Raw genomic sequence first — 25846 nt, forward strand, 5'->3', positions numbered from 1 at the left:
CTATTATTGCTGAAATTTTCAACCGAATTTAAGCTACGCCCCCCTTTTCACTAATTTTCACCCAAAAACCATCAAAAATTGTCAAAAAACCGCTAAATTCATCAAAAAATCACCATTTTTGCTGAAATTTTCAGCCAAATCGAAGCTCCGCCCACTTTTACACATTCTGGCGCACCTTTAGCGCGTTTCTTCTTTTTTCTTGTAACTCTAGAAGTTTGCGGAGTCTCATGATGCCCCGCCTACTTTCAGCTCTATTTTCGGAAGCCTAAAAGTGGGCGGAGTTTTCCTCTTTTTTGAGAAGCCCCGCCCATTTCTAGGCCACGCCCACTTTTTTAAAACATTCTTTGATTTTTACGAAACTTTAGAAAAAAAAACCGCTAAAATTATGTTCGGAGCCTACTGGAAGACTCCGCCCACTTTCAGAGTCAAAAAACAGAATTTGAGTCAAAAGTGGGCGGAGTCTTCTAGATCTTTGGGAAGCCACGCCCACTTTTGAACATTCTTCGACTTTTTGACGAAAATTTGACACAAATTGGCTCAAGTTATGGGCGGAGCCAAATGCAAGGCTCCGCCCACATTCAGAGCGCTGAGAAGGGGTGTGGCCTAAAAAGGGGCGGAGCTTCCTCTTGAAAAAATCTCAAATTTTTCTCAATTTTCAGCTCCGTCCGTCACGAATGTTTTCAGAAACATTCGTACCGTCGATATTCTCATATAAGCACCGCCTCCTTCACCTATCTGTACTCTTTTTTATAGTTCCGTATTGGTATAGGTGAGTTATTATGCTGAAAATTTTCAGAAAATGTGAAAAATTCGACATTTTCTGATAGTTTTATGTCGAAAATACATTTTAAAATCGTTTCATGTTGTGGAAAGTGTGCTCTAATGATAATCTGGTTAAAAATTCGGTATTTTCAGCTTGAAAATAACGGAATTTATACCGGATTATCAGTAGAGCGCATTTTCCACTTTAATGCGGAAGCTATGCTCAAATTTTCATTTTTGAGCTTGTTGAAAGTGCGCTCAACTGCCAAATTGCTCTGGATGCGCCGATGGCACGCCAGTAGGGTTAAATTTTGGATTTTTTTGTGGACAAAGCTGAAAATCACATGATTTCGCTGAAAACTGCAGTTATTTTAACTGTCTGGCGCGACTTTGGCGCTTTTTCAATTCACACTATGGCAGATGCGCTCTACTGCTAATCTGGTATTAAATTCGTTATTTTTAACTTGAAAATAACGGAATTCAAACATGATTATCAGTAGAGCGCACTTGCTATTAGGAAAACTTGCAAGTGCGCTCTACTGCTAATTTTGTGGAAAATTGTGTTATTTCAAGCGTCCAGCGACTGAGAATAACTCGATTTTCTCCGGATTATCAGTAGAGCGCACTTGCGCAGAGCTGGTTTTTTCCAACTTTCTTGGCAAGTGCGTTCTAATGTTAATTTTGTGGAAAATTGTGTTAAATCACATAATTTTCACCAAGTTATCAGTAGAGCGCACTTGCCACTATGACGCGGAAGCTATGCCCAAATTTTTATTTTGAAAAGTCAAAACGCGCCTAAGGTGCCCCAATCTAACTTTGACAAGAGCGCTCTACTGCTAATATCTAGAAAAATGCAATTTTTGGTGTTGTAAACACCAAAAATTGCATTTTTTGAGAAATTAGCAGTAGAGCGCACTTTGACGCCGAAGCTATGCTCAAATTTTCATTTTTTCTTCATTTTTCTTCTGAAAAATTGTTTTTTTTTTGTAACTTTTTTCATTTTCAGTCACTACAATGAGCAACACCGTCTCTCCTCCTACTCGGTCGAGACGGCGATGTTTCTATCGTGGGAACGTGCGATCATAAAACCGGGCGCCATGTTCAAAAAAGCGGGTGATAGGATTCAATTGCAACGTCGATCTAATCGTCAGTGGCGTCCGTGTCGTCGAGGCGCTCAATACGACGTGTTCAGAAGGAAAAGATCAGGAGACGTTGGAATCGCTAGCAGATTTGCATCAAACATTCGCGCATTTCTTCCAACGAGGAGCCGCCGCCGAGCGGTATATGTCGTCGGAAGATCAATTTAATCTTCTTGTCGCCGAATCCGAAGCGTCCACCCGATCCCATCATCATATCGGTGGAAATGCGGCGTTGATGGCGGATAGAATTGCGGCCAACTTTCCGAGTACCGAGGTTTACCTCGTTGGACCCATTGGGCCACGAAGCTCGGCGCTGATTCATCCGAGTGTGAAGAGGACGAATTCTACGAGGATTTTGAAGGTAGAATGGACAAAAAACTGAAGAAATGAGAGAAATCAGAGCTTTGCTGCTGAAAATGGCTGAAAATCTAGTTCATTTACATCAAAAATGTGATTTTTGAGGGATTTTGAGCTTCTGGCGTGACTTTGGCGCGATTTTCTGATGGTCACTATGACAAGTACGCTCTTCTGCTAATCTGGTAGAAAATTCCGGTATTTCCCACCCGGAAATAACAGAATTTTCACAAGATTATCAGTAGAGCGCACTTGTCACTTTGACGTGGAAGCTATGCTCAAAATTTTGAAAGCATGCTCTAATTTTCAGTTTTTGGCTGAAAATGGCTGAAAATTTAGTTTTTTTACATCAAAAATGTGATTTTTGAGGGATTTTGAGCTTCTGGCGTGACTTTGGCGCGATTTTCTTATAATGGAGTTGCCACTGTGACAAGTGCGCTCTTTTGCTAATCCAATAGAAAATTCTGGTTTTTTCCTCCTGGAAATCACGAATTTTCTATCAGATTATCAGTAGAGCGCACTCACTTTGACGTGGAAGCTATGCTCAAAATTTTGAAAGCATGCTCTAATTTTCAGTTTTTGGCTGAAAATGGCTGAAAATTTAGTTTTTTTTACATCAAAAATGTGATTTTTGAGGGATTTTGAGCTTCTGGCGTGACTTTGGCGCGATTTTCTTTTTTCTGATCCAAATTCCTTGTCACTTTGACAAATACGCTCTATTGCTAATCTGGTATTAAATTCGTTATTTTCAGCATGAAAATGATAGAATTGACACCGGATTATCTATAGAGCGCACTTGTCACCTTGACGCGGAAGCTATGCTCAAATTTGTATTCAAAAAAGCGCCAAAAGCACGCCAGGTAGCGTCAAATTTCGTTGTAAGTGCGCTCTATTGCTAATCCCATAGAAAATTCGCATTTGCTACGTTATCGAACATTTTTACACTTTGGCAAGTGCGCTCAACTGCTAATTTGACTAAAAATTGTGTTAAATAACACAATTTTTACCAGATTATCAATTGAGCGCACTTGTTGCTAGGATGCGGAAGCTATGCTCAAATTTTTTTAAATAGCCTCCGGATGGCCACAGAAAGAGATCAAAACGCGCCAAAGGTGCCCCAGGAGTCAAAATCTCACTCTGACAAGTGCGCTCTACTGCTAATTTCTAGAAAAATGCGATTTTTGGTGTTTGAAACCATGAAAAGTGTCATTTTTGGTGTTTTAAGTTCAAAAAATGGTGTTTTTTGAGAAATTATCATTAGAGCGCACTTGTCACTTTGGCGCGGAAGCTATGCTCAAATTATCATTTTCAAAACCACAGACAGAGCTCAAAACGCGCCGAAGGTGCCCCAGTGATCAAAATCTCACCCTGACAAGTGCGCTCTACTGCTAATTTCTCGAAAAATGCGATTTTTGGTGTTTTAAACCGTAAAAATTGCGTTTTTTGGAAAATTAGTAGTAGAGCGCACTTGTCACTAGCATACGGAAGCTATGCCCAATTTTTCATTTTTTTTTTGGAAAAAAAAAAGTTTTTTCAGGACGAATTACACGTAATTCTCGAATACAAACAAGGCGAGATTCTCGGCGATTGGGTGGCGCCAAGTAGCAGTCGCTTCATCACATCTCACGATCATTTCAGCGGATCGATGGTCGTAATGGAGATGTTCTTCAAAGCGATCGCCCAATTCCGACCTGATCTTGTCATTATAACAGGCGTCCATTTGCTGGAATTCCAGTCGAAAGAAATGAGACAAGAGAAAATGCGACTTATTAAGCGGAATCTCCTTCAAATTAATCAGAAGACCCCAATCCATCTGGAATTGGGATCTCTTGCAGATGAGGTGTTCTCTAGTGACGTCATCAATAAGATTCTCCCATACGTCGACTCGTTGGGTATAAATGAGCAAGAGCTCACATTCCTATCGCATATTGCAAACGGACCGCATATGGAAGAGTATCCGGTGCAGGCGGGTACTGTACATGTGCATAAAGTTGTTGAGATGTTGCATTGGTTGTTGAAGACGTATGGAAGGGATCCAACTGGACAAGTATGTCGAAAATTGGGAAAATCGCGAAATTTTGAGATGAAAATGTCATTTTTCCGTTGGAAATCAGTCATTTTAGACTTTTTTGTGGAAAGTGCGCTCTATTGATAATCTAGTGTCAAATTCGTTATTTCCAGCTTGAAAATGACAGAATTGACACTAGATTAGCAGTAGAGCGCAGTTGCCACTTTAATGCGGAAGCTATGTCCAAATTTTCATTTTTGAGCTTGTTGAAAGTGCGCCCTACTGCACTTCGAGGTGATCTGCCGACGCTCACGCCAGCAGGGCTTAAATTTCATTTTTTGCGAAAAAAAACTGAAAATCACCCAATTTTCATCAAATACGTTTGAAAAACGTTATTATTTTGTGGAAAGTGCGCTCTAATGATGATCTGGTATTGAATTCGTTATTTCCAGCTTGAAAATTACAGAATTGACACCGGATTAGCAGTAGAGCGCACTTGCCACTCTGACGCGGAAGCTATGCTCAATTTTTCATTTTTCCACTCAAAATTGTTCTTCAGATTGCAAAAACGCGCTGAAAGTGGGCGGAGCCTCATGATGAAATTGTTAGCTAGTCTGGCGCACCTTCAGCGCGTTTTTGCAATCGAAATAGTGGGCGGAGCCTCAAAGATTCCAGAAACTCCGCCCACTTTTTTCCGTGGCTCCCAGAGGAATTTTCAGCAAAAAATTCAGTTTTTTTGTCGAAATTACGGTTTTTGGACCCCGAAAAGGTGAAAAACAACACTTTTCATGGGAAAAAACTCAATTTTCAATCAAATTTTCAGTTTTTTAATGCAAAATTTGTGTTTCTAAGTTTTTAGCGCCAAAAGAACGCCAGATAGCTCAATCTGGCGTGACTTCAGCGCGTTTTTCTAACGAAATTTCGAACAATTTTGTTGTAAGTGCGCTCTATAGCTAATCCTATAGAAGATTCCGGTATTTTCAGCTTACAGCATCTGAAAATAACGGAATTTTTGTCAGATTATCAGTAGAGCGCCTATGGAACAATCCTACACTTTGGCAAGTGCGCTCTACTGCTAATCTAATGTTTTCAAAACGAGAAGACACTAGATTATCAGTAGAGCGCACTTGTCACCGTGACGCGGAAGCTATGGTCAAATTTTCATTTTTCCTCTAGAAAACGCGCTAAAGGTGCGCCTGATTAACAAAAAAAATGCGAAAAACTCAATTTTCATTCAAGTTTTCAGTTTTTTTAATGCAAAATTTGGGTTTTTACAATCTTTTTTTCTATAAATTCCAGAATCCGAACAAAATCGGCTACCGCCTCTCGCGTATCCACTTCCACTGTCTCACCTATCACATCATGGTCTCATCTGGAACCGATTGGTCGAATCTTGCGGCGGGACTCGCCGCCGGCGCACGAATCGCCGGCCGCTTATCGTGTAACATCGGCGCGAACACAATGGACTCGGAACTGCTGGAAATTCGAACTGCCGCCAACTTTGTGTTGGATAAGAAAATGGAGAAAAGCTATCAGTTTGAGGCGCATAAGTAAGCTATTTGGCAAGTGCGCTCCACTGATAATCTTGTGAAAATTCGGTATTTTCAGTGTGAAAATAACAGAATTTACACCGGATTAGCAGTTGAGCGCATTTGCTATTGGGGGGCGCGGAAGCTATGCCCAAAATTTCATTTTTTGAGCTTGTTGAAAGTGCGCTCTACTGCACTTTCCAGTTTGGAGCGCCGACGACACGCCAGCCGTGCTCATTTTCAGAATTATTCTGGATAAAGCTGAAAAACACCCACTTTCCATCAAATTCGTTTGAAAAATGTTATCATTTTGTGTGAAGTGCGCTCTAATGATAATCTGGGGCAAAATTCTGTTATTTTACGATCTTAGGCATTGAATATAACAGAATTTACACTAGATTCTCAGTAGAGCGCACTTGCCACTTTGATGCGGAAGCTGTGCTCAAATTTTCATTTTTAAACAATTTTTGAGCTTGTTGAAAGTGCGCTCTACTGCTAAATTGCTGTGGATAGCTGTCTGGCGCGATTTTGGCGTTTTTTTTCAGTTCAAAATTGTTCATACTATGGCACATGCGCTCTACTGCTAATCTGGTATTAAATTCCGGTATTTTCAGCGTATGGAATCTGAAAAAAAACGGAATTTTTGTCAGATTATCAGTTGAGCGCACTTGCCACTCTAACGCGGAAGCCAAGCTCAAATTTTTATTTCTCAAAGTGTGGGAAGTGCGCTCTAATGCTAATCCAATAGAAAATTCCAGTATTTTCACCATACAGAATCTAGAGCGCAATTGCAACAATATCGAACATTCCTGCACTTTGGCAAGTGCGCTCTAATGCTAATTTTGTAGAAAATAGTGTGATTTTTGCCCGAAAATAACACAATTTTTCACCAAATTGTCAATAGAGCGCACTTGTCATTTTGACGCGGAAGCTATGCTCAAATTTTCATTTTTTCTGTAATTTTTCTAAAATTTTCAGCCCAATCGCCTCATGGATGCGTGAAGACGTCCTATTCGTCTTCACACCCGTCCTCGTCTGTCGTCTTCCATCGAAAACTGTCGGAATCGACGACGCAATTTCGGCCACCGGATTACTGTACTCGCAGTTCTATCGTCTCGGGCGGCCGACTCATTGGTAGATCAAAATTTGAATTTTGGATCGATTTTTTGCCATTTTTTCAGGTTTTTACATGTTTTTTCACCCAAAAGTTTGTATTTTTTGTTCCATTCTCTTTTTCAGGTAATTTTGATTCGATTCCCGCTTTTTTCTTTCTTTTTTTTCTGAAATATCACATTTTTCACGCATTTTAAGACATAGTTATGTAATTAGTGATTTTTTTCTTTTTTCCTGAATGTAAATAGTAATAAAAGTGAGAAAATTCGAAAATTTCAGATTTTTTTTCAACTTTTTTGGTTTCATTTTCCTATTTATCTCTAATTTTCCAGATTTTTTCAGGTTTTACTTTGAAAAAAAGGAAAATGCGCTCTATTGCTAATCCCGATAAAATATTTCTGTCAGATTATCAGTAGAGCGCATTTTCCACGATATCGAACATTTGTACACTTTGGCAAGTGCGCTCTACTGCTAATTTGGCTGAAATTTGTGTTGAACAACACGAATTTTACCAGATTATCAATAGAGCGCACTTGTCACTTCGACGCGGAAGCTATGCTCAAAATTTCATTTTGAAATGCCTCCAGACGGGTCAAAACGCGCCGAAGGTGCCCCAGAAATCAAAATCACATTCTGACGAGTGCGCTCTACTGCTAATTTTTCGAAAAATGCAATTTTTGGTGTTTGAAAACCTGAAAAGTGTCATTTTCAGTGTTTTAAACACCCAAAATTGCGTTTTCGAGAAATTATCAGTAGAGCGCACTTGTCACCTGGACGCGGAAGCTATGCCCAAATTTTTATTTTTAAAAGCCTCTGTTCGTCCGGATGTCCAGAAAACGCGCCGGAGGAGCCCCAGAAATCAAAATTTCCCTCTGACAAATGCGCTCTACTGCTAATTTGTAGAAAAATTCAATTTTTGGGATTTTAAGAACCAAAAAATTGCGTTTTTCAGCAAATTATCAATAGAGCGCACTTGTCACCTGGACGCGGAAGCTATGCTCAAATTTTCATTTTTTCCAAAAAATGGCTCATTTCAGATGCTCCGCCCACCACAGCTTCTCTCGCGCGTCTCCACACGTCTAATCCGTCGAAAACCTGGACCCCAGGAACCGGGAATTCTGGATGAAGGCGTCACATTCTCGGACGTCCACAACGTGATTCTCACGCCGACCACAAAACTACCGTATCCCGAGAGGGAACTCCGTGAGCATCTCGAGAAGACGTCCACTGAAATAATGAAGGAACGGAACCGGCTGAGATACGGTATTCGCAAGAAAAACGATTCGGGACGCATCGATTTCAGTCATTTGCCGATTGAGGAGCATGTTGTTGTACTGTTTCCCGGGCAGGGGGCACAATTTGTTGGGATGGGACAGAAGGTGAGAGAAAAAACCGCCGGAAATCGACAAAAAACCCCGTAAATCTACATCAGATGTCGATTTACGAGAGTTAGGGGTGGATTTACGGGAGCTTAGGTGTCGATTTACGAGAGTTTTTGGGTGATTTACGAGAAGTTTTGGTCGATTTACAGGAGTTATGTGTCGATTTACGAGAGTTTAGGTGTCGATTTACGGGAGTTAAGGAGAGAGAAAAATCACCGTAAATCGACAGAATACCCGTAAATCTACATTAGGGGTCGATTTACGGGGATTGTGTGGATTTACGGGAGCTTAGGTGTCGATTTACGAGAGTTAACTGTGGATTTACGAAGGGTTAGGGGTTGATTTACGGAGTTTTGGTGTTTATTTACGAGATCTTAGGTGTCGATTTACTGGAGTTAAGGGGTGGATTTACAGTAGTTAGCGGTCCGACAAAACAAAAAAAAAGAAATTTTGAGCTAACTGGGGCACCTTTGACGCGTTTCTATTCGAATTTGACGAAGTGCGCTCTACTGCTAATCTGATAGAAAGTTCCGTTAATTTTCATCAGATTATCAGTAGAGTGCATTTATTTTTTTGAAAAGAGAAGACACTAGATTATCAGTAGAGCGCACTTTGTCACTTTGACGCGGAAGCTATGCTGAAATTTTCATAAACCGTAAATGTACATCGTAAGTGTCGATTTACGAAAAATTGGTGTGGATTTACAGGAGTTTAATGTGGATTTACGGGAGTTAAGGCTGGATTTACGAGAGGTCATGGGTGGATTTACGGGAGTTAGGTAGTATTACCCGTAAATCGACACCTCATAAATGCACCCCTTAACTCCCGTAAATCCACACATAACTCCCGTAAATCCACACCTAACCTCCGTAAATCATCCACCTATACCAAAATTTCCAGATCATCGACGTGCCCGCCGCCAAACGCATCTTCGACGAAGCATCCGATGTGCTCGGCTACGATATGATCAAAATCTGTCAGGATGGACCGAAACAGAAGTATGTAAATGCGCTCCATGGCTAATTTCTGATCTTTTTTTGGGTCTAACGGGGGAAAAATTATCAATAGAGCGCGTTTACCACGATATTGAACACTTTGGCAAGTGCGCTCTACTGCGAATCTAGTGTTTTTAGAAAGAGATGACATTAGATTATCATTAGAGCGCACTTGTCACCTGGACGCGGAAGCTATGCCCAAATTTTCATTTTGAAAAGCCTCTGTTCGTCCGGATGTCCTGAAAAACGCGCCGAAGGTGCCCCAGGAGTCGAAATCTTACTCTGACAAGTGCGCTCTACTGCTAATTGCTGAAAAAATGCAATTTTTGGAGTTTCAAACGCCAAAAATTGCGTTTTTTGAGAAATTATCAGTAGAGCGCACTTGTCACCTGAACGCGGAAGCTATGCTCAAATTTTCTTTTTTTTTTTCGATTTTTTGTCCGAATTTTCAGATTTTGCTGAAATTTCCAGACTGGAAGCGACTCTCTTCTGTCAACCAGCCGTCGTCACCTCATCTGTCGCCGCATTCGAAGCGCTGAAGGCGTCCGACGCCTCCATCGAAGAGAATCTGACAGACGTCGCCGGATTCTCAGTCGGAGAATACTCGGCACTCGTCGCCGGCAAAATTTTGAGCTTTGGAGATGGTAATTCTGATTTTTGGCTGAAAATTCAAAAAAAATGTTTATTTTCAGCTATAAAAATTGTGAAAACTCGAGCGGAAGCGATGTCGGAATGCGGGAAAACTGGTGAAGAGTGGAATGGTGACGGTGAGAGTGAAGGCGGCGTCGAAATTGGAAAAGGCGATGGCAGATGCCAGGAAGGTCGCCGTGTACGTACCAAAAATACTAAAAATTCGAGAAAAACAACTTTGACAAGTGCGCTCTATTGCTAATTTGACTGAAAATTGCGTTAAATTACACAGTTTTCGTCTGGAGCGCATTTACTACGATTCTACACTTTGGCAAGTGCGCTCTACTGCTAATTTAGTGTTTTTAGAACGAGAAGACACTTGATTAGCAGTAGAGCGCACTTTGTCACTCTGACGCGGAAGCTATGCTCAAATTTTCATTTTTCCTCAAAAAACGCGCTAAAGGCGCGCCAGAATAGCTAAAAATGGGCGAAGTTTAGATTTTGGTGGAATCCATAAAGCTCCGCCCACTTTTTTAGTGGTTTTTTTTCGAATTTTTGAATTTTCCCCTCATTATTTACTGAAAAAAGTCGATTTTTTCGTCAAAACGCGCCTAAGGTGCCCTAGACATCGAAACCCCACGCTGACAAATGCGCTCTACTGCTAATTTTTCGAAAAATTCAAGTTTTGGTGTTTGAAACTCTGAAAAATACCATTTTTTGGGGTTTAAACACCAAAAATTGCGTTTTTCGAGTAATTAGCAATAGAGCGCACTTGTCACTTTGATGCGGAAGCTATGCCCAAATTTTTATTTTCCAAAACTCAAAATGGCCATTTTTAGCTATCTGGCGTGACGTCCGCGCGTTTTTCTTATCAAATTTTGAACACTATTGTTGTAGTGCGCTCTATTGTTAATCCCATAAAAAATTCCGGTATTTCAGTGTTCAGAATCTGAAAATATTGGAATTTTCGCCTAGAGCGCATTTACTACGATTCTACACTTTGACAAGGGCGCTCTACTGCTAATCTAGTGTTTTCAAAACGAGAAGACACTAGATTATCAGTAGAGCGCACTTGCGCAGAGCTGGATTTTCCTAACTTTCTTGGCAAGTGCGCTCTAATGCTAATTTTGTGGAAAATTGTGTTAAATCACATAATTTTCACCAAATTATCAGTAGAGCGCACTTGTCACTTTGACGCGGAAGCTATGCCCAAATTTTCATTTTTCTGAAAAAAACAACAAAAAACTCGTAAATCTACATCCATCTTTCGTTTGGGTCGATTTACGGGAGTTAGGTGTCGATTTACGGGAGTTGGGGTAGATTTACGGAAGGTTACGGATCTATTTACGGAGGTTGTATGTATTTCCGAGAGGTCATATGCCGATTTTAAATTCTCATTTTTCATCCCAAAATCAATTTTTTTTTTTGCAGTGAAAACCGCGAACTCGACATTTGCGAGATTGCCAATTACCTCTACTGTGGTGTCCGCGTAATCGGCGGCTCAGAGACATGTCTGAAATTTCTGGAAGAGAATCAAGACAAATATAACATTCAAGTACTGAAACGACTCGCCGTCTCCGCCGCATTTCACACTCGTCTCATGGAGACAGCCGTCGAAAAAGTGGCCAAGTCGTTTCAGAACGTCGAAATGAGCCGCCCGGTTTGTAATGTCTATTCGAATTACACCGGAAAGGTGATGTCGACGAAAAAGGGAGATGTGAGGGGCGCCGTGGCGAAACAAGTGAATTCGCCAGTTAGATGGGAACAAATTCAACAGTTTTTGTTCAGAAAACATCAGGTAATTACCAAAAATGGCCTAGAAACCCAAAAAAACATTGGTGGCCGAAGTTTCATGGCCTAGAAACCCAAAACATTTGGTGGCCTAGAATCCGACTGTTTTGTCAGCACCCAATACTACACTTTGACGAAGTGCGCTCTACTGTTAATTCTGCTGAAAATTGTGTTAAATAACACAATTTCTAGCAGATTATCAGTAGAGCGCACTTTGTCACTTTGACGCGGAAGCTATGCCCAAATTTTTATTTGACTAACCCTTCAGATTCTTGATGGCCGTAGTTTGGCGGTTATGGCCTAGAAACCCAAAAAATTTGTTGCCTAGAATCCGAAGATCTTGGAAAACTAGGCCAGGAACGTTTTGGTGGCCTAGGATCCGACAACACTGAGATAGCCCAAGTTTGAGGTTCTAGGCCGTGGCCTAAGATCCGAAAAACTAGGCCAGCGAGATTTTGGTGGCCTAGGATCCGTGTCTGGCGCACCTTTGACGCGTTTCTATTCGATTTTGACAAGTTCGCTCTACTGCTAATCGGATTCAAATTATGTTATTTTTGAAATGAGTCAAAAATAGCTTTAATGTTATCAAATTATCAGTAGAGCGCACTTCGTCACTTTGACGCGGAAGCTATGCCCAAATTTTTATTTTGAAAAGTCAATACGCGCCTAAGATGCCCCAGCAGTCTAAATCTTGCTCTGACAAGTGCGCTCTACTGCTAATTTCTTGAAAAATGCAATTTTTGAGTTTGAAAACTTTGAAAAGTGTCATTTTCAGAGTTTTAAACACCAAAAATTGCATTTTTTCGAGAAATTAGCAGTAGAGCGCACTTGTCACTCTGACGCGGAAGCTATGCCCAAATTTTCATTTTAAATGCGTCTGTTTGTCCGGATGTCCCAATTTTAGAATTTTTTTTCAGAACGAAGTATTCCCGCGTTTCTACGAAGTCGGGCCGGGCCGTCAACTCGGCGCCATGCTATTCCAGACGTCGAAGAAAGCGCACAAGAATTACACTCATTTCAGTTGTTAATTAACGTTAATTATCGAGTTAATTATGCTTTATTGTTGTCAGATAATTAAAAAATTTTGAAAAAAAAAATTCAAAAAAAAATTTTTTTTTGAAAAAAAAGTTGAAAGGTTTTGGTATCAAAATGACCCGTTTTTTCGAGATTAAGTGGTTTTACGAGGTGAAAATCATGAATAAAATGGTGATTAAACATAAAAATGGCTGAAAATCTGAAAATCCACTGGAACTGTACACACTGTATTCAGAAGACGCCTGCGGGAGGACGTAGTGACGGCGCTCCGGTAGAATTGTTCGTTTTTGGAGGGAAAGAAGCGATTTGCATGCGGCGGGCAGTTGATCGGAGATTCCGAGTTGAGAGTAGAGTTGCTCGAAGCTGAAATTCCAGAAAAAATTTTTTCAAAAAAAATTATTTTTTTTTGGTTTTTTTCAAATTTCCAGAAGTTTTCTCTAAAAATGAATATGACATTCAGAATCAGCGTACTTGAAAGTACCTATTCACCTATTTCTAGAAAATTTCATTCACTGGTCTTCGTGTACTCCTCGTGGACAAGCAAGACCTCCTGGAAATCCGGAGACTGGCTTGTCCACGAGGAGTACACGGAACTCTGTAGCTAGAATTTTTTGAAATTAGGTAAATAAATTATTTCTAGACATTGAAAGTTTCAGAAAATCCAAAAAAATCGACTAAAAATGGGTAAAACTGCAAAAAAATGAATTTTAGACTTGTCCACGAGGAGTACACGAAAACCAGTGAATGAAATTTTCTAGAAATTGATGAATAGGTACTTTCAGATATGCTGATTATGAAAATCATATTAATTTTTAAAGGAAATTTCTGGAAAATGTGGAAAATGAGATTTTTCATTATGATTTTCGAAAGTTTTCAACATTGTAGCATTCGATAGTCGAATATCTCATTTTCCAGAAGTTTCCACTAAAAATGAATATGATATTCAGAATCAGCGTGTTTTAAAGTACCTATTCACTAATTTCTAGAAAATTTCCCTAACTGGTTTTCGTGTACTCCTCGTGGACAAGCAAGACCTCCTGGAAATCTGGATACTCTGGCTTGTCCACGAGGAGTACACGGGATCCTGTAGCTAGAATTTTTTCGAAAATCAGTAAATAAGGTATTTCTAGACACGCTGGAATTGAAAATTTCAGAAATTTGGTGTTCCGATTTCAGAAATTCGGAGAAAATCGACTAAAAATAGCTAAAACTGCAAAAAAGGAACTTTTGACTTGTCCACGAGGAGTACACGAAAACCGGTGTCTGAAATTTTCTAGAAATTGGTGAATAGGTACTTTCAGATATGCTGATTTTGAAAATCATAGTCATTTTTAAAGGAAATTTCTGGAAAATGTGGAAACTGCGATATTTCATTGTGATTTTCGAAAGTTCTGTATTCGATCGGGGGGTTTAGAGTGTAATATCTCATTTTCCAGAAGTTTTCACTAAAAATGAATATGATATTCAGAATCAGCGTACTTGAAAGTATCTATTCGCCAATTTTCAGAAAATTTCATTATCTTGTTTTCGTGTACTCCTCGTGGACAAGTCAAAAGTTCATTTTTTGCAATTTCAGCCATTTTTTGTCGATTTTCTTAGATTTTCTGAATTCGCAACACCAAATTTCTGAAATTTTCAATTCCAGCGTGTCTAGAAATACCTTGTTTACTAATTTTGGAAAAATTCCAGCGACAGACTTCCGTGTACTCCTCGTGGACAAGTCAAAAGTTCATTTTTTTCCGTTTTTAACCTTTTTTAGTCGATTTTTTGGAATTTCAGAAGTTTTGACATAAGTTAACTGTAATTTTTGAAATTAGCGTGACTGAATGTACCTGTACACAAAGTTTTAGAAAATTTCGAAAAAAATTTTGTAATTAAAATTTTTTTTAATGAACTTGTCCACGAGGAGTACACGAAAACTAGTGTCTGAAATTTTCTGAAAATTGGTGAATAGGTACTTTTAAACATGCTGATTCTGAAAATCATAGTCATTTTTAATGGAAATTTCTGAAAAATGATGTAATCCCCATCGAATGCTACAATGTTTGAAAACTTTCGAAAGTTATAGTGGAATATCTCATTTTCCACATTTTCCAGAAGTTTCTATCAAAAATGACTATGATTTTCAGAATCAGCGTATTTGAAAGTACCAATTCACCGATTTTCAGAAAATTTTCAGAAAAATCCGATAGCATGTGCGCTCCACTGCATTAAACTGGAAAAATGCTCATTTTTAGTGATTTTAGTTCAAAAAAAATGGTTTTCCGGGCTGAAAATTTTGAAAATCGTGAATTTCAAGTCGAAAAAACCAATTTTCTCACAATTTTCCTATCAAAAATGTCAAAAAATGGAAAAAAAATAGTGAAAAAACGCTCAAAAATGGTATTTTTGAGCGCTTTTTTTGTTATGTGTCGATTTACTACAGTGTCGATTTACGAGCAACTACCGTACCTCGAGAATCCTACTGTAATGAATCGTAACATCATTTTCGCTGCTTGATCTCCACACCCGGCTCGAGTCACCGGCTCCACACATTCTATCATTGAGCCCAATTTTCTGAGAAAAAAAATTGTAGATCAAAAATTAATTTTTGCAAACGCGCTCCACCGAACTCACTTGCAAAGTGTCTCAAAATGAGTCCTCAAATTGTGATGCTCTTTTCGGAGTACTGTAACCGAGAAGCGATTCGAGGCGGCCAACGACGCATTGATTTGCGGACGACACTGTTGGAGAGCGATCTTTTCGTGTCTGGAATGAAATTTTTTTCCAAATTTTTATACCCATGTGTAGATCAAAACTAGTAGATCATTTTTGTAGTTGACAATATTTTGATAGCTCCGCCCACTTTTGAGATACGCGTCTTTGAAGATAGGCTGGGGTGTCGGCTCTGCTGTCTTTAAAGACGCATATCTCAAAAGTGGGCGGAGCTATCAAAAAGTTGTCAACTACAAAAATGATCTACTAGTTTTGATCTACACATGGGTATAAAAATTATAGCAATTTGACGATTTCTGAATTTTTCAGATTTTCAGTTTTTTTTTGATTTTTGATTTTTTTGTCCGAAAAGATTCTAAAAATGGATGAAAGTTATAAAATGGATTCTAAAGCCGTCGCGGCTTAAGAATCGTGGGAAAAGTGACAAAAATAAAAAAATATAAATGACTCACTCGGCAAGACATGGCAGTGAACGGAAGAATTCTGAAAAAAAATAGGAAATTTGTGATGTTTTTTAGAAAAACGCGCCAAAGGCGCGCCTGGCATCGATTTTTAGGGTAAAAGCTGAAAAAACATTGAAAATCTGTAATTTTTTAGTATTTTTACCCCAAAAATCGTAATTTTTGAAAATTTTCGGTTCTGGCCGAGTGGTTAAGGTAGAATACCTTTATCGTTCAACAGGTCGGGGGTTCGATCCCCGTGGTGGTCGAAACTTTTTGAATCTCTTTTTGCTTGTTTTTTTCGGGTTCTACATGTCAAATACCCTTTAAATCTGTTATTTTTCAGTATTTTCATCCTAAAAATAACTTTTTTTAAAAAAGTTTTCGGTTGTGGCCGATTGGTTAAGGTAGAATGCCTATCGTTCAACAGGTCGGGGGTTCAATTCCCGTGGTGGTCAAAATTTTTTGAATCTTTTTTTGCTTGCTTTTTTCGGGTTGTACACGTCAAATAACCTCTAAATTAGGAGTTTTTCTAGAGAAAAATGCGGTTTTTAACAAAACACGACTATTTGAAACCAGGAATTTGGGGTTTTCCGTTGGGTTTCCAAGAGTCCCCGGTTTCGAACGTCCCCCCACCTTGACTCTTAATATTGGTTCCCCCTTTTCGTTTTGTCATATGAAAATGTCGGGGGCTCCGCCGCGGAGCCCCATTTACCAAATTGACAAGTCCCCCCTTCTCTCCTCCGTCAGATTTATTAGCCTTGACATTTTCTAGTACTCTTTTTCCTTATTTTTCCCCATTTTTCCCCCATTTTTCCCCCGTCGCCATCACTATAACAGAACCTGACCAAAACGAGTCGATTGGTAGTGGTTTGTGGGGGCCAAACTGGGGTGTTAGTAAATCAAAATGTCAGGGATATCATGAATTCTCAAGGGGCGATTTGGGGGGGGGGGAGAAGGAAAAAGGGGGACTTGCGACATTCAGATGATGAGATGACTAATTACTCGAGAATAGTGAAGTGGGTTGTGTAAAGAATAGAAATAAAGACGTTTTGAAACCAAGTGGTACCATTTTGAAACTTCCTGGAGACAAAACACCAGGGGACGTTTCAAAAACAGCATATTTCTATATGAAAATCCAAAAAACATTGAATTTATGGGTTATTTGACGTGTAGAACCCGAAAAAAGCAAGCAAAAAAAGATTCACAAGGTTCGGACCACCACGGGGATCGAACCCCCGACCTGTTGAACGATAAATGCAGTCTACCTTAACCACTCGGCCAGAACAAAAAATTTTCGAAAATTACGATTTTTGGGGGAAAAATACTAAAAAATGACAGATTTAGATGTTATTTGACATGCAGAACCCGAAAAAAGCAAGCAAAAAAGATTTGACCACCACCGGGGATCGAACCCCCGACCTGTTGAACGATGGAGGCTTTCTACCTTAACCACTCGGCCAGAACCAAAAATTTTCGAAAATTACGATTTTTGGGGGAAAAATAATAAAAAATGACAGATTTTTAATGCTTCTTTAAATTAGGCTTAACAATGCTCATACCCTTAACCAAAAAAAATCGTTGTCTCTGGCGTGCCTTTGGCGCTCTTTTACTCAAATAGCTTCGGCTTAGGCTTAACAATACGGTAAACTCAAAACTTTTCGTTGTCTGGCGCACCCTTTACTCAAATTTCGCTGGCTGGGGCGCCTTCGACGCGTCACTATATCGGAAATGTGAAAAGTGGTATTGTTGGCGTTCCTTTGGCGCGTTTTTACCCAAATCGCTATTGCTTTTTGCTGTGGCTGGGGTGCCTGAGACGCGTTTATACTCAAATTTACCGCAATGTCTCTGGCTGGGGCGCCTTCGACGCGTTTTAGATCGGAAATGTGAAAAGTGAGAATATTAGGCTTAGGCTTAACAATCCTCTCAGAAAAAAAAAACCAAAAAAATCGAAGCCGGGGGCGCGTGTGGCGCGTTTTCTTAGGCTTAGGCTTAACACTGTTCGTAACAAAACGTTTTCTTTTTGCGCGGCGCGTTTTTACTCAAATTTTTGGGATTTTCGGTTTCAAAACGTCATTTCCAATTCTCAAAAGAGAGTTCCTTTTCCCCGCCGGAAACTTTGTGTGTGTGTGTGCACTACTCGAGACTCCTAAATCACTTTTCTAATCTCTCCTCTTTTTTCTCACGACCCCCCTTTTTCCTCCTTTTCTTAGCCAACCCCCCTCAATTATTCAGAAGACGTCACGTCGTCTTCTGAATTCTCCGCTCACCGTCTCGATGCTCGACACAAATGAATCGTATGCCCGCGTAGGTTTTGCGAATACTCGCCGAGTGTTGCGACACCTTTTCGCATGAGTGAAGACACAAATCGACACGTGTGTAGGCTCTGAAGTAGTGCGTGTCAAGGGGCACCTCCAGAAGGGGTTCATATATGAAAAAACCCGAAAAACAAAAAGTACAAAAAAAGACCCACTGGCATATGTCATAAAAGCTGCGCTCCGTCAGCTCCTTATTCGACGACGTGGAGACCAGCGAGCTCAGCGAGAGCTGTCCCAACTGTTCGCTCTGCAGCAGTGGTGTTGCTTCGAGTGACTGGAATACACGGGGTGCGAGTGCGCAACACAGTGAAAATTTCAAATATTTCAAAAAAAAATCCGGAAAAAATCACAAAAAGCTCAAGCAATCACACAAGAAATACCTGCTGCATCTCCGCTATGCATGGCTCGATGCAGTTGCCGCCGGGAAATGAGCTGGAGGTGGTGTGGAGGAGTGCTGAAAAAGTTTTAAAGTGGATTTTCAGATTCAGCAGGTCAAAATACCCCTAATTACTGATTTTCAGAAAATTTGAGCCCCTGACTTTCGTGTACTCCTCGTGGACAAGTCTTTCATGAACTTGTCCACGAGGAGTACACGAAAATATCATTTCCATAACTCTCTACTAAAATGATTATGATATTCTGAATCAGCATGTCCGAAAACCTATAACTACTGATTTTCAGAAAATTTCAGCGTGTACTCCTCGAGGACAAGCAAAAAGTTCATTTTTTGCATTTTCAGCCATTTTTAGCCGAATTTTTAGGGATTTTTAAAAATTTTCGGTCTTTAAAAACGTTGCAAATTGTAAAAATTGGCACTTTTCTATCTGAAAATCCAAAAAATCTACTAAAATCGACTCGTGTACTCCTCGTGGACAATATCAGCTCTATAAGTTTCCAGCTGTTCGCCGTCTATATCTCAATTTCCAAAAGTCCTCACAAAAAATAAATATGATTTTTGGAATCAGCGGGTCTGAAAGTCCCTAATCCTTGATTTTTAGAAAATCCAAGCTAGAGGCTTCCGTGTACTCCTCGAGGACAAGCCAGCGGATCCGGATTTTCAGGAGGTTTCGCTTGTCCACGAGGAGTACACGGAAATCCGGAAATTTTCATTAAAATGACAATGATTTTTGGAATGAGCGGGTCTGAAAGTCCCGAACCCTTAATTTTCAGAAAAATCGAGCTATAGGATTCCGTGTACTCCTCGTGGACAAGTCAGAGTATTTCGGTTTTCAGGAGGACCTGCTTGTCCACGAGGAGTACACGAAAACCAATCAGCTGAAATTTTTTGAAAACTCGTGTATAGACACTTTAAGAGACGCTGATTCTGAAAATCAAATTCGTTTTTTGAGAAAAACTTCATAACATCGATAAATTGACAACAAACTGCATGATTCTAAAAATGAAGCCGTACTCTATACTCCAACTTGTCCACGTGGAGTACACGGAATCATGTATTTTTTGTGATTTTTTTTTTGAAATTCTAATGTAAAATTGCTATAAAACCATTTAAATCAAAAATTTACGCGCCCTAATACATAAAAATTGTAGAAAACCCTGGTTTACCTGCTAAGTAGAGACAAATGTGGAAATGGGAAGAGTTGGTACAGAGAATCATGACGATTTGTGCATTGAGCGGGAAGAAGGGCGGTCTGAAAACAGTTATGATCATAAAAATTATGAAAATTACGAGAAAACCAAAAATTGAGAAAAAGAGAATTATTTTTTTCAAAAAAAATTGTAGAAAAAAACTGAAAATCTGAAAATTTAAGCAGGGTTCACACTGCCAGAAATAGTCAAATTGCTATAATTTTTATACCAATGTGTAGATCAAACCTAGATCTTCATTTTTGTAGTTGACAACTTTTTGATAGCTCCGCCCACTTTTGAGATATGCGCCTTTAAAAAGACAGCAACTTACAGCAGAGCGCGGATCACAAAAACTGAATTGAAAGTGCGTCAGAGGCACGCCAGACGAAATTTTAATGGTGTTATAAGTACCGTTAAGCTTAAGCCTAGCATTTCTATATTTCCGATCTAAACGCGCCGAAGGCGCCCCAGACTCCTTTTCTCCTTTTTAAGCTCAGCATTTTAACTGCACTAAATTCAAAAAAAAATGGAATATAAACGCGTCAAAGAAGCGCCAGTCTATGTTGCTGGGGCACCGTTGGCGCGTTCAGATTGGAAATACAGGGAGTGTTAGACTTAGGCTTAAGAGTGCTGTGCACGAAAAATTGTGTTGTCTGGCGTACCTGTGGCGCGCTTTTACCCAAAGTGCTATTGCTTTTTGCTCTGTCTAAAAGGCGTCTAAGGCGCGCCAGGCAAAAATATGACACCCAGAATGTTGCACTTTGAGTGGAGGGGGGCACACATCTTCGTTAAAAAAGTTGGGCGGTTCCCACGAGAGAACAAAAAAAATAGAGCTCTGCGACCGCTAATCGACTTTCCTCCTCCTCCGTCTTTTTCTTCTTCTTATTCCTTCTCACACATCTACAAACATCTTCTATTCCTGCTCTGGATTGGATGGACAAGAAGAGAGTTGTGTGTTCCCCCTCCCTCAGAGAGTCACTTTAGAAAAGGGGGTAATTGCTCCCCCCCCGCCTCTCTAGACTCCTGAGGAGCTGCAGAAGAAGGTGTTGAAAAGGGGAGGAGGAGCAAAAAGTTGTGTGCTCTGAGAAGGAAATGAGAAAGCAAAATTTCGAAATTTTGAGCAAGCTCTTATATTCCGGAAGCTATATTTAGTGTGGTGGAGAGGAACATTCCCGTTTTTTATGAAAAATGAAAACGTTTTTGAGAAGGCGCCAAAGGCGCGCCAGACCAAACATTTTTTGTTTACTGTGTTATAAGTACCGTTAAGCCTAAGCCTAACAGCTGCATTTTCAATTTAAACGCGTCGAAGGTGCACCAGAGATTCAAAGGCAGAGTTAGCTGAAACCGATTGTAATGTTGATTTTTGGAATCAGCGGGTCCGAAAACCCTTAATTCCTGATTTTCAGAAAAATCGAGCTACAGGATCCCGTGTACTCCTCGTGGACAAGTTTGGGTATCCGGATTTTCAGGAGATTTTTCTTGTCCACGAGGAGTACACGAAATGTCTTATTTTTCGTAATTTTTTAGTAAAATGAGTAGGATATTTAGAATTAACGGGTTCGAAAGTCCCTAATCCCAAATTTTCAGAAAATTCAAGCTATAGAATTTTGTGTACTCCTCGTGGACAAGCCAGAGTATCCGGATTTTCAGGAGGTTTTGCTTGTCCACGAGGAGTACACGAAAAACAGTGAATGAAACTTTCTAAAAATTAGTTAGTAGGTACTTTGTAACACGCTGATTCTGAATATCATAGTCATTTTCAGTAAAAATTACTGAAAAATGAGATATTCTACTCTGAACCCCATCGAATGCTACGATGTTTGAAAACTTTCAGAAATGACGGTGGAATATCTCATTTTCTGCATTTTTCAGAAGTTTACAGCAAAAATAATTATGATTTTCAGAATCAGCATGGTTGAAAGTGTCTATACTCTGATTTTCAGAAAAATAGAGTCTCAAGCTTTCGTGTACTTCTCGTGGAGAAGTTCATCAAAAAATCATCCCTGGCTTGTCCACGAGGAGTACACGAAAGTTTGTAGCTTGAATTTTCTGAAAATCGGGAATTAGAAGTTTTTAAACTCGCTCATTTCGAAAATTATATTTGTGTCCTGCAAAAAACACTGTAACATCGATAAATTGACAAAGAACTGCTTGGTTCTAAAAATGGAGTTATACTCCAACTTGTCCACGAGGAGTACACAAAAGTAAAGTTTCGAAATTTTGTAAAACACTGAGTATATGTACTCACAGTCAGGGTTATTTCATAGAATTACAGTTAATTTATGTCAAAACTTTTGAAATTTCACAAAAATCGGCTAAAAATGGAAAAAAAATGAAGTTTTGACTTGTCCACGAGGAGTACACGGAAGTCTGTAGCTGGAATTTCTTGAAATTTAGGGATTAGAGATTTTCAAACACGCTGATTCCGAAAATCATATTAGTTTTCAGCAAAAAACTTCACATAATCGATAAATTGACAAAGAATTCCATGATTCTTAGAATGAAGCTTTAAAAAAATTTCAAGATGTACAAATGGCATCTAACTAGGGGTCAAGCTGTCCCATTCAAACGGAACACCCCCGAAAAACAAGACAATAAAATGCCCAAAAAGTGACCCGTTAGCTCTTAAAAACGGGTGTCGCCTGGGGAGTCTCTCTATTGAATAGAGGACCAGCCCCGTCCCCCCTTCCTGGTCCCCAAAAACGAAGAAAGTGGGCGTGGCCAAGAGTTATGAGCTTTTTGGGGGAGCGTGAATGGCCCCCCACTTGATATAATATTCGGGGGCACACGGGATTCTTCAGAAGACGACGAGGGGGGACGTCTTCTTTTTTTCTTTTCTTTTGATGGGGCAAAACGACGACGAAGGAGAGAAGAAGAAGAAGCGGCGGAAAAGGTATTTAGAAGAAAAAAAGGGGGGGGAAGCTTCTAGAAGCTTCTTGGTTGGAGGAGGAGAAGCGGTAATGAGGGGTGACAGGCTTTCAAGTCATTTGGTGATGGTGGTAACTCATTTGGAGAAAAAGTTGGAATCAGGGGAGAGGGAGTGACCGTAGAATCTACATAGTGGATCAGAAATCCAGATTCAGACAATTTCATCAAGAAGGCTCTTGGCTAGATTGTAAAATGGTCAAGCGGCTGAGATCGGCTCAGATTGGTTGAGATTGGCTGAGATCGGCTAACATTTCAAAAAAAAAACCCCCAAAAATAGATTAAAAATTCAAAAAACTTTGCCTTAAGTTGTTCACGAGGAGTAGGAGTACACGGAAATCTGAGATGTGAATTTGTCGATGTTATGATGTTTTTTACAGAAAAGTTTTTACAGAAAACGAATACGATTTTCAGAATCAGCGGGTTTCAAAGTACCTAATTCCTGATTTTCAGAATAATCGAGTTAAAAGATTCCGTGTACTCCTCGTGGACAAGCCAGAGATGGTTTTTTGATGAATTTGTCCACGATCAGTACATGAAAATCTCACTTTCCGAAACTTTTCACTAAAATGACTGTGATTTTGAGAATCAGCGAGTTTGAAAGTCCCCAATTCTCGATTTTCAGAAAATTTGAGCTACAGGCTTCCGTGTACTCCTCGTGGACAAGTTGGAGTTCAACTTCATTTTTAGAATCATGCAGTTCTTTCTAAATTTATCGATGTTATGAAGTTTTTACAGAAAACGAATACGATTTTCAGAATCAGCGGGTTTCAAAGTACCTAATTCCTGATTTTCAGAAAAATTGAGCAAATAGGCTTTCGTGTACTCCTCGTGGACAAGTTCCAGTATAGTTTCATTTTTAGAATCTTGAAGTTCTTTGTGAATTTGTCAATGTTATGAAGTTTTTTTACAGAAAACAAATTTGATTTTTGGAATCAGCGGGAGTCTCGAAAAAATTGTGCTTTATGGGACAAAAAACCGTGTTTTCAGCGAAAAAATGAAAAATTTTGGCGTCGAAACAGCGTTTTAGTTGATTCTCAGCGTCTAAGCTAAAAAATTTTAACTTTAAATTTGAAATCGAGCTTTCTAGAATAGAAATCGTATTTTTTAGTGTTTTTCAGCCAAAAATTAAAAAATATTTTTTTAAAGCATATTTGGAATCCTCCGGGTCAAGTACTTATGATAGTACCCAGGGATGTGCGGAAATAAAAATTTCGGAAATTTCGGAACTCGGAAATTTTCCGAAATGTTTTTTCTGAAATTTCGCAAATTCCGGAAATTCCGGAAATTCCGGAAATCATTGTTTAGCCGGCCCGTCATTTGACAAGTATGATAAATTTTGATGCTGAAAACAATAATTTTCAATTAATTGCAATAAAAACGCATGAAAGATCAGCGGAAGCTGTACTCTATTGGGAAATATGAATATTAAAAATAAATAAAATGTGAAAATTCGAATGTTTCGCGAATTATTCGCGAGACCAATGTAATTTTTTCAGCATGTGCGTTTAAAACTACAGTACTGTTTTGTTTCCGAAATTTCCGAAATGTTTTTTCGGAAATTTCGGAAACGTTTTCTTTTTCTGAAATTATTTCCGGAAATCGGAAATTTTCCTACGGAAAAAAGTTCCGGAAAAAGTCGGAAATTTCGGAATTTTCGATTTCCGTTCCGCACATCCCTGATAGTACCTATGGCCAAGTTTATAGAAAAACTTCAATTCGGTCCACCTTAGTAAGATTTCAAAAAAATTCATTCAAAAACGAAATCCCCCAGCCAACCATACTTCCGGACTCAACTAACTTGTCTGTGTGGAGACATGCGCAATTTTAATTCAAACATTAGAAACCAATCGGTTTAGACTCAAAGTACATTTGCAAAGTTTAATTCCTGATTTGATGGAAAAAGCGGAAGAAACAATAAAAAATGTTTAAGAAAAATATTTGATTGTCTGGTGCACCAGGCAGTCCCTCAGTCTCTGAAAAAGAACTCCAAGAAAATTATTGATCTACCCTCATAAAACTAAAGGTTTGAGTGAATTGCAGGCCTACAACCTTTTTTTTTTTCATTTTCAGCGTAAAGCTCTAGTTCTCAATGTAAAAAATCCTTATTTTTCAGGTCAAAATTTGAATTTTTTGATTTCTCAACATTATCAAACGAATGTTTCAACATTTGAGTCATCAGGCGCGCGTGAAGCGCGTTTTCTAGTATTTTAGAGTGAAAGTCTGGGGCGTCTTAGGCGCGTTTTTTAGTGGTGCATCTTTAACGTGTTTTGTCCACAAATTTTGAGTGTCTGAATTTTGAAACACGCGTCAAAGGTACGCCAGAGTCTTCATTCGCCGCCATCATGTGTAGAAATAGACAGTTGAGGGATTGTAGTTGGAAATCCTTGTAACTCTACGCATTTTCATCCTCTACAAAATCTGTAGACAGATTCAGAATCCTCATAATTTCAGCTTCCTAGTGGTATAATTATGAAGTCCGATAGAGCGCCCTTGCTCCGCCTATCACATAGCTCGCTAAGCCTTGTATGTCGGTTTATTTAGAAGCTAGACGGAATCATAAAATAGATTCAGAAACCTCATGCCCTTAGCTTGTAGGTCAAAAGACCATATAAAATTTCAAAAAATTTCAAAAAATATTTTCAGCGATAACACGTCGAAAACGCGCCAACGACACGCCAGATGCACCATGTATTGGCAGAATCACAATTTTAGAGCGAAGATTATATTTTTTGATGAATAATTTAATTTTTTTGACTATTGATGTTTACCTACAAAAATGCGAAAAATTTGAGCCAAGTCATGTTGAAAACGCGCCAGAGGCACGCCCGATGCACCATTTATCGGAAAAATGCAATTTTTCAGTCAGAAACCGATATTTTTAGTCTTAAACTTTAAAAATATATTCAGAATCCTTATGACTTCAGCTTTTTGTGTAACTTTTGAGTACACTGGCAACTTTGGAGAGTTACCGTACTCCCAACGCTACAGTATCCCTCAATAACTCAATAAATTCTCGAGCCTTTTTTCATTCCGGTCCCCACAATACTGAACCACCTGAACCTTCTTTATTCACACATTCCAAACCTATTTGACTTTCCTATTTTTGAGTTCACACCTCCC

The 25846-nt window shown here is 39.4% G+C and overlaps 3 protein-coding genes across 3 annotated transcripts; 2 read left to right on the forward strand and 1 right to left on the reverse strand.

Moving 5' to 3' along the window:
* Positions 1–674: 674 nt before the first annotated feature.
* Positions 675–6930, forward strand: GCK72_007822 (uncharacterized protein; the record flags this gene model as incomplete). The annotated part of the gene is made up of 7 exons (XM_053726471.1): positions 675–769; positions 1769–1908; positions 1955–2262; positions 3008–3133; positions 3793–4302; positions 5563–5813; positions 6771–6930. 7 exons carry the CDS (start codon positions 675–677, stop codon positions 6928–6930), a joined length of 1590 nt encoding a protein of 529 aa, XP_053590665.1.
* Positions 6931–7942: 1012 nt separating this feature from the next.
* On the forward strand, positions 7943–12731 carry GCK72_007823 (uncharacterized protein; the record flags this gene model as incomplete). Its single annotated transcript, XM_053726472.1, has 7 exons — positions 7943–8284; positions 9188–9285; positions 9754–9926; positions 9975–10049; positions 10093–10111; positions 11344–11710; positions 12621–12731. The coding sequence occupies 7 exons, from the start codon at positions 7943–7945 to the stop codon at positions 12729–12731; spliced, it is 1185 nt and encodes a 394-aa protein (XP_053590666.1).
* Positions 12732–12881: 150 nt separating this feature from the next.
* GCK72_007824 (uncharacterized protein) lies at positions 12882–19826 on the reverse strand (the record flags this gene model as incomplete). Its single annotated transcript, XM_053726473.1, has 8 exons — positions 12882–13101; positions 15190–15294; positions 15355–15486; positions 15906–15936; positions 18164–18279; positions 18367–18485; positions 18592–18665; positions 19775–19826. 8 exons carry the CDS (start codon positions 19824–19826, stop codon positions 12882–12884), a joined length of 849 nt encoding a protein of 282 aa, XP_053590667.1.
* Between the last annotated feature and the right edge of the window lie 6020 nt (positions 19827–25846).

Source organism: Caenorhabditis remanei, chromosome II, assembly GCF_010183535.1.
Source record: "Caenorhabditis remanei strain PX506 chromosome II, whole genome shotgun sequence".
NCBI lineage: Eukaryota > Metazoa > Nematoda > Chromadorea > Rhabditida > Rhabditidae > Caenorhabditis > Caenorhabditis remanei.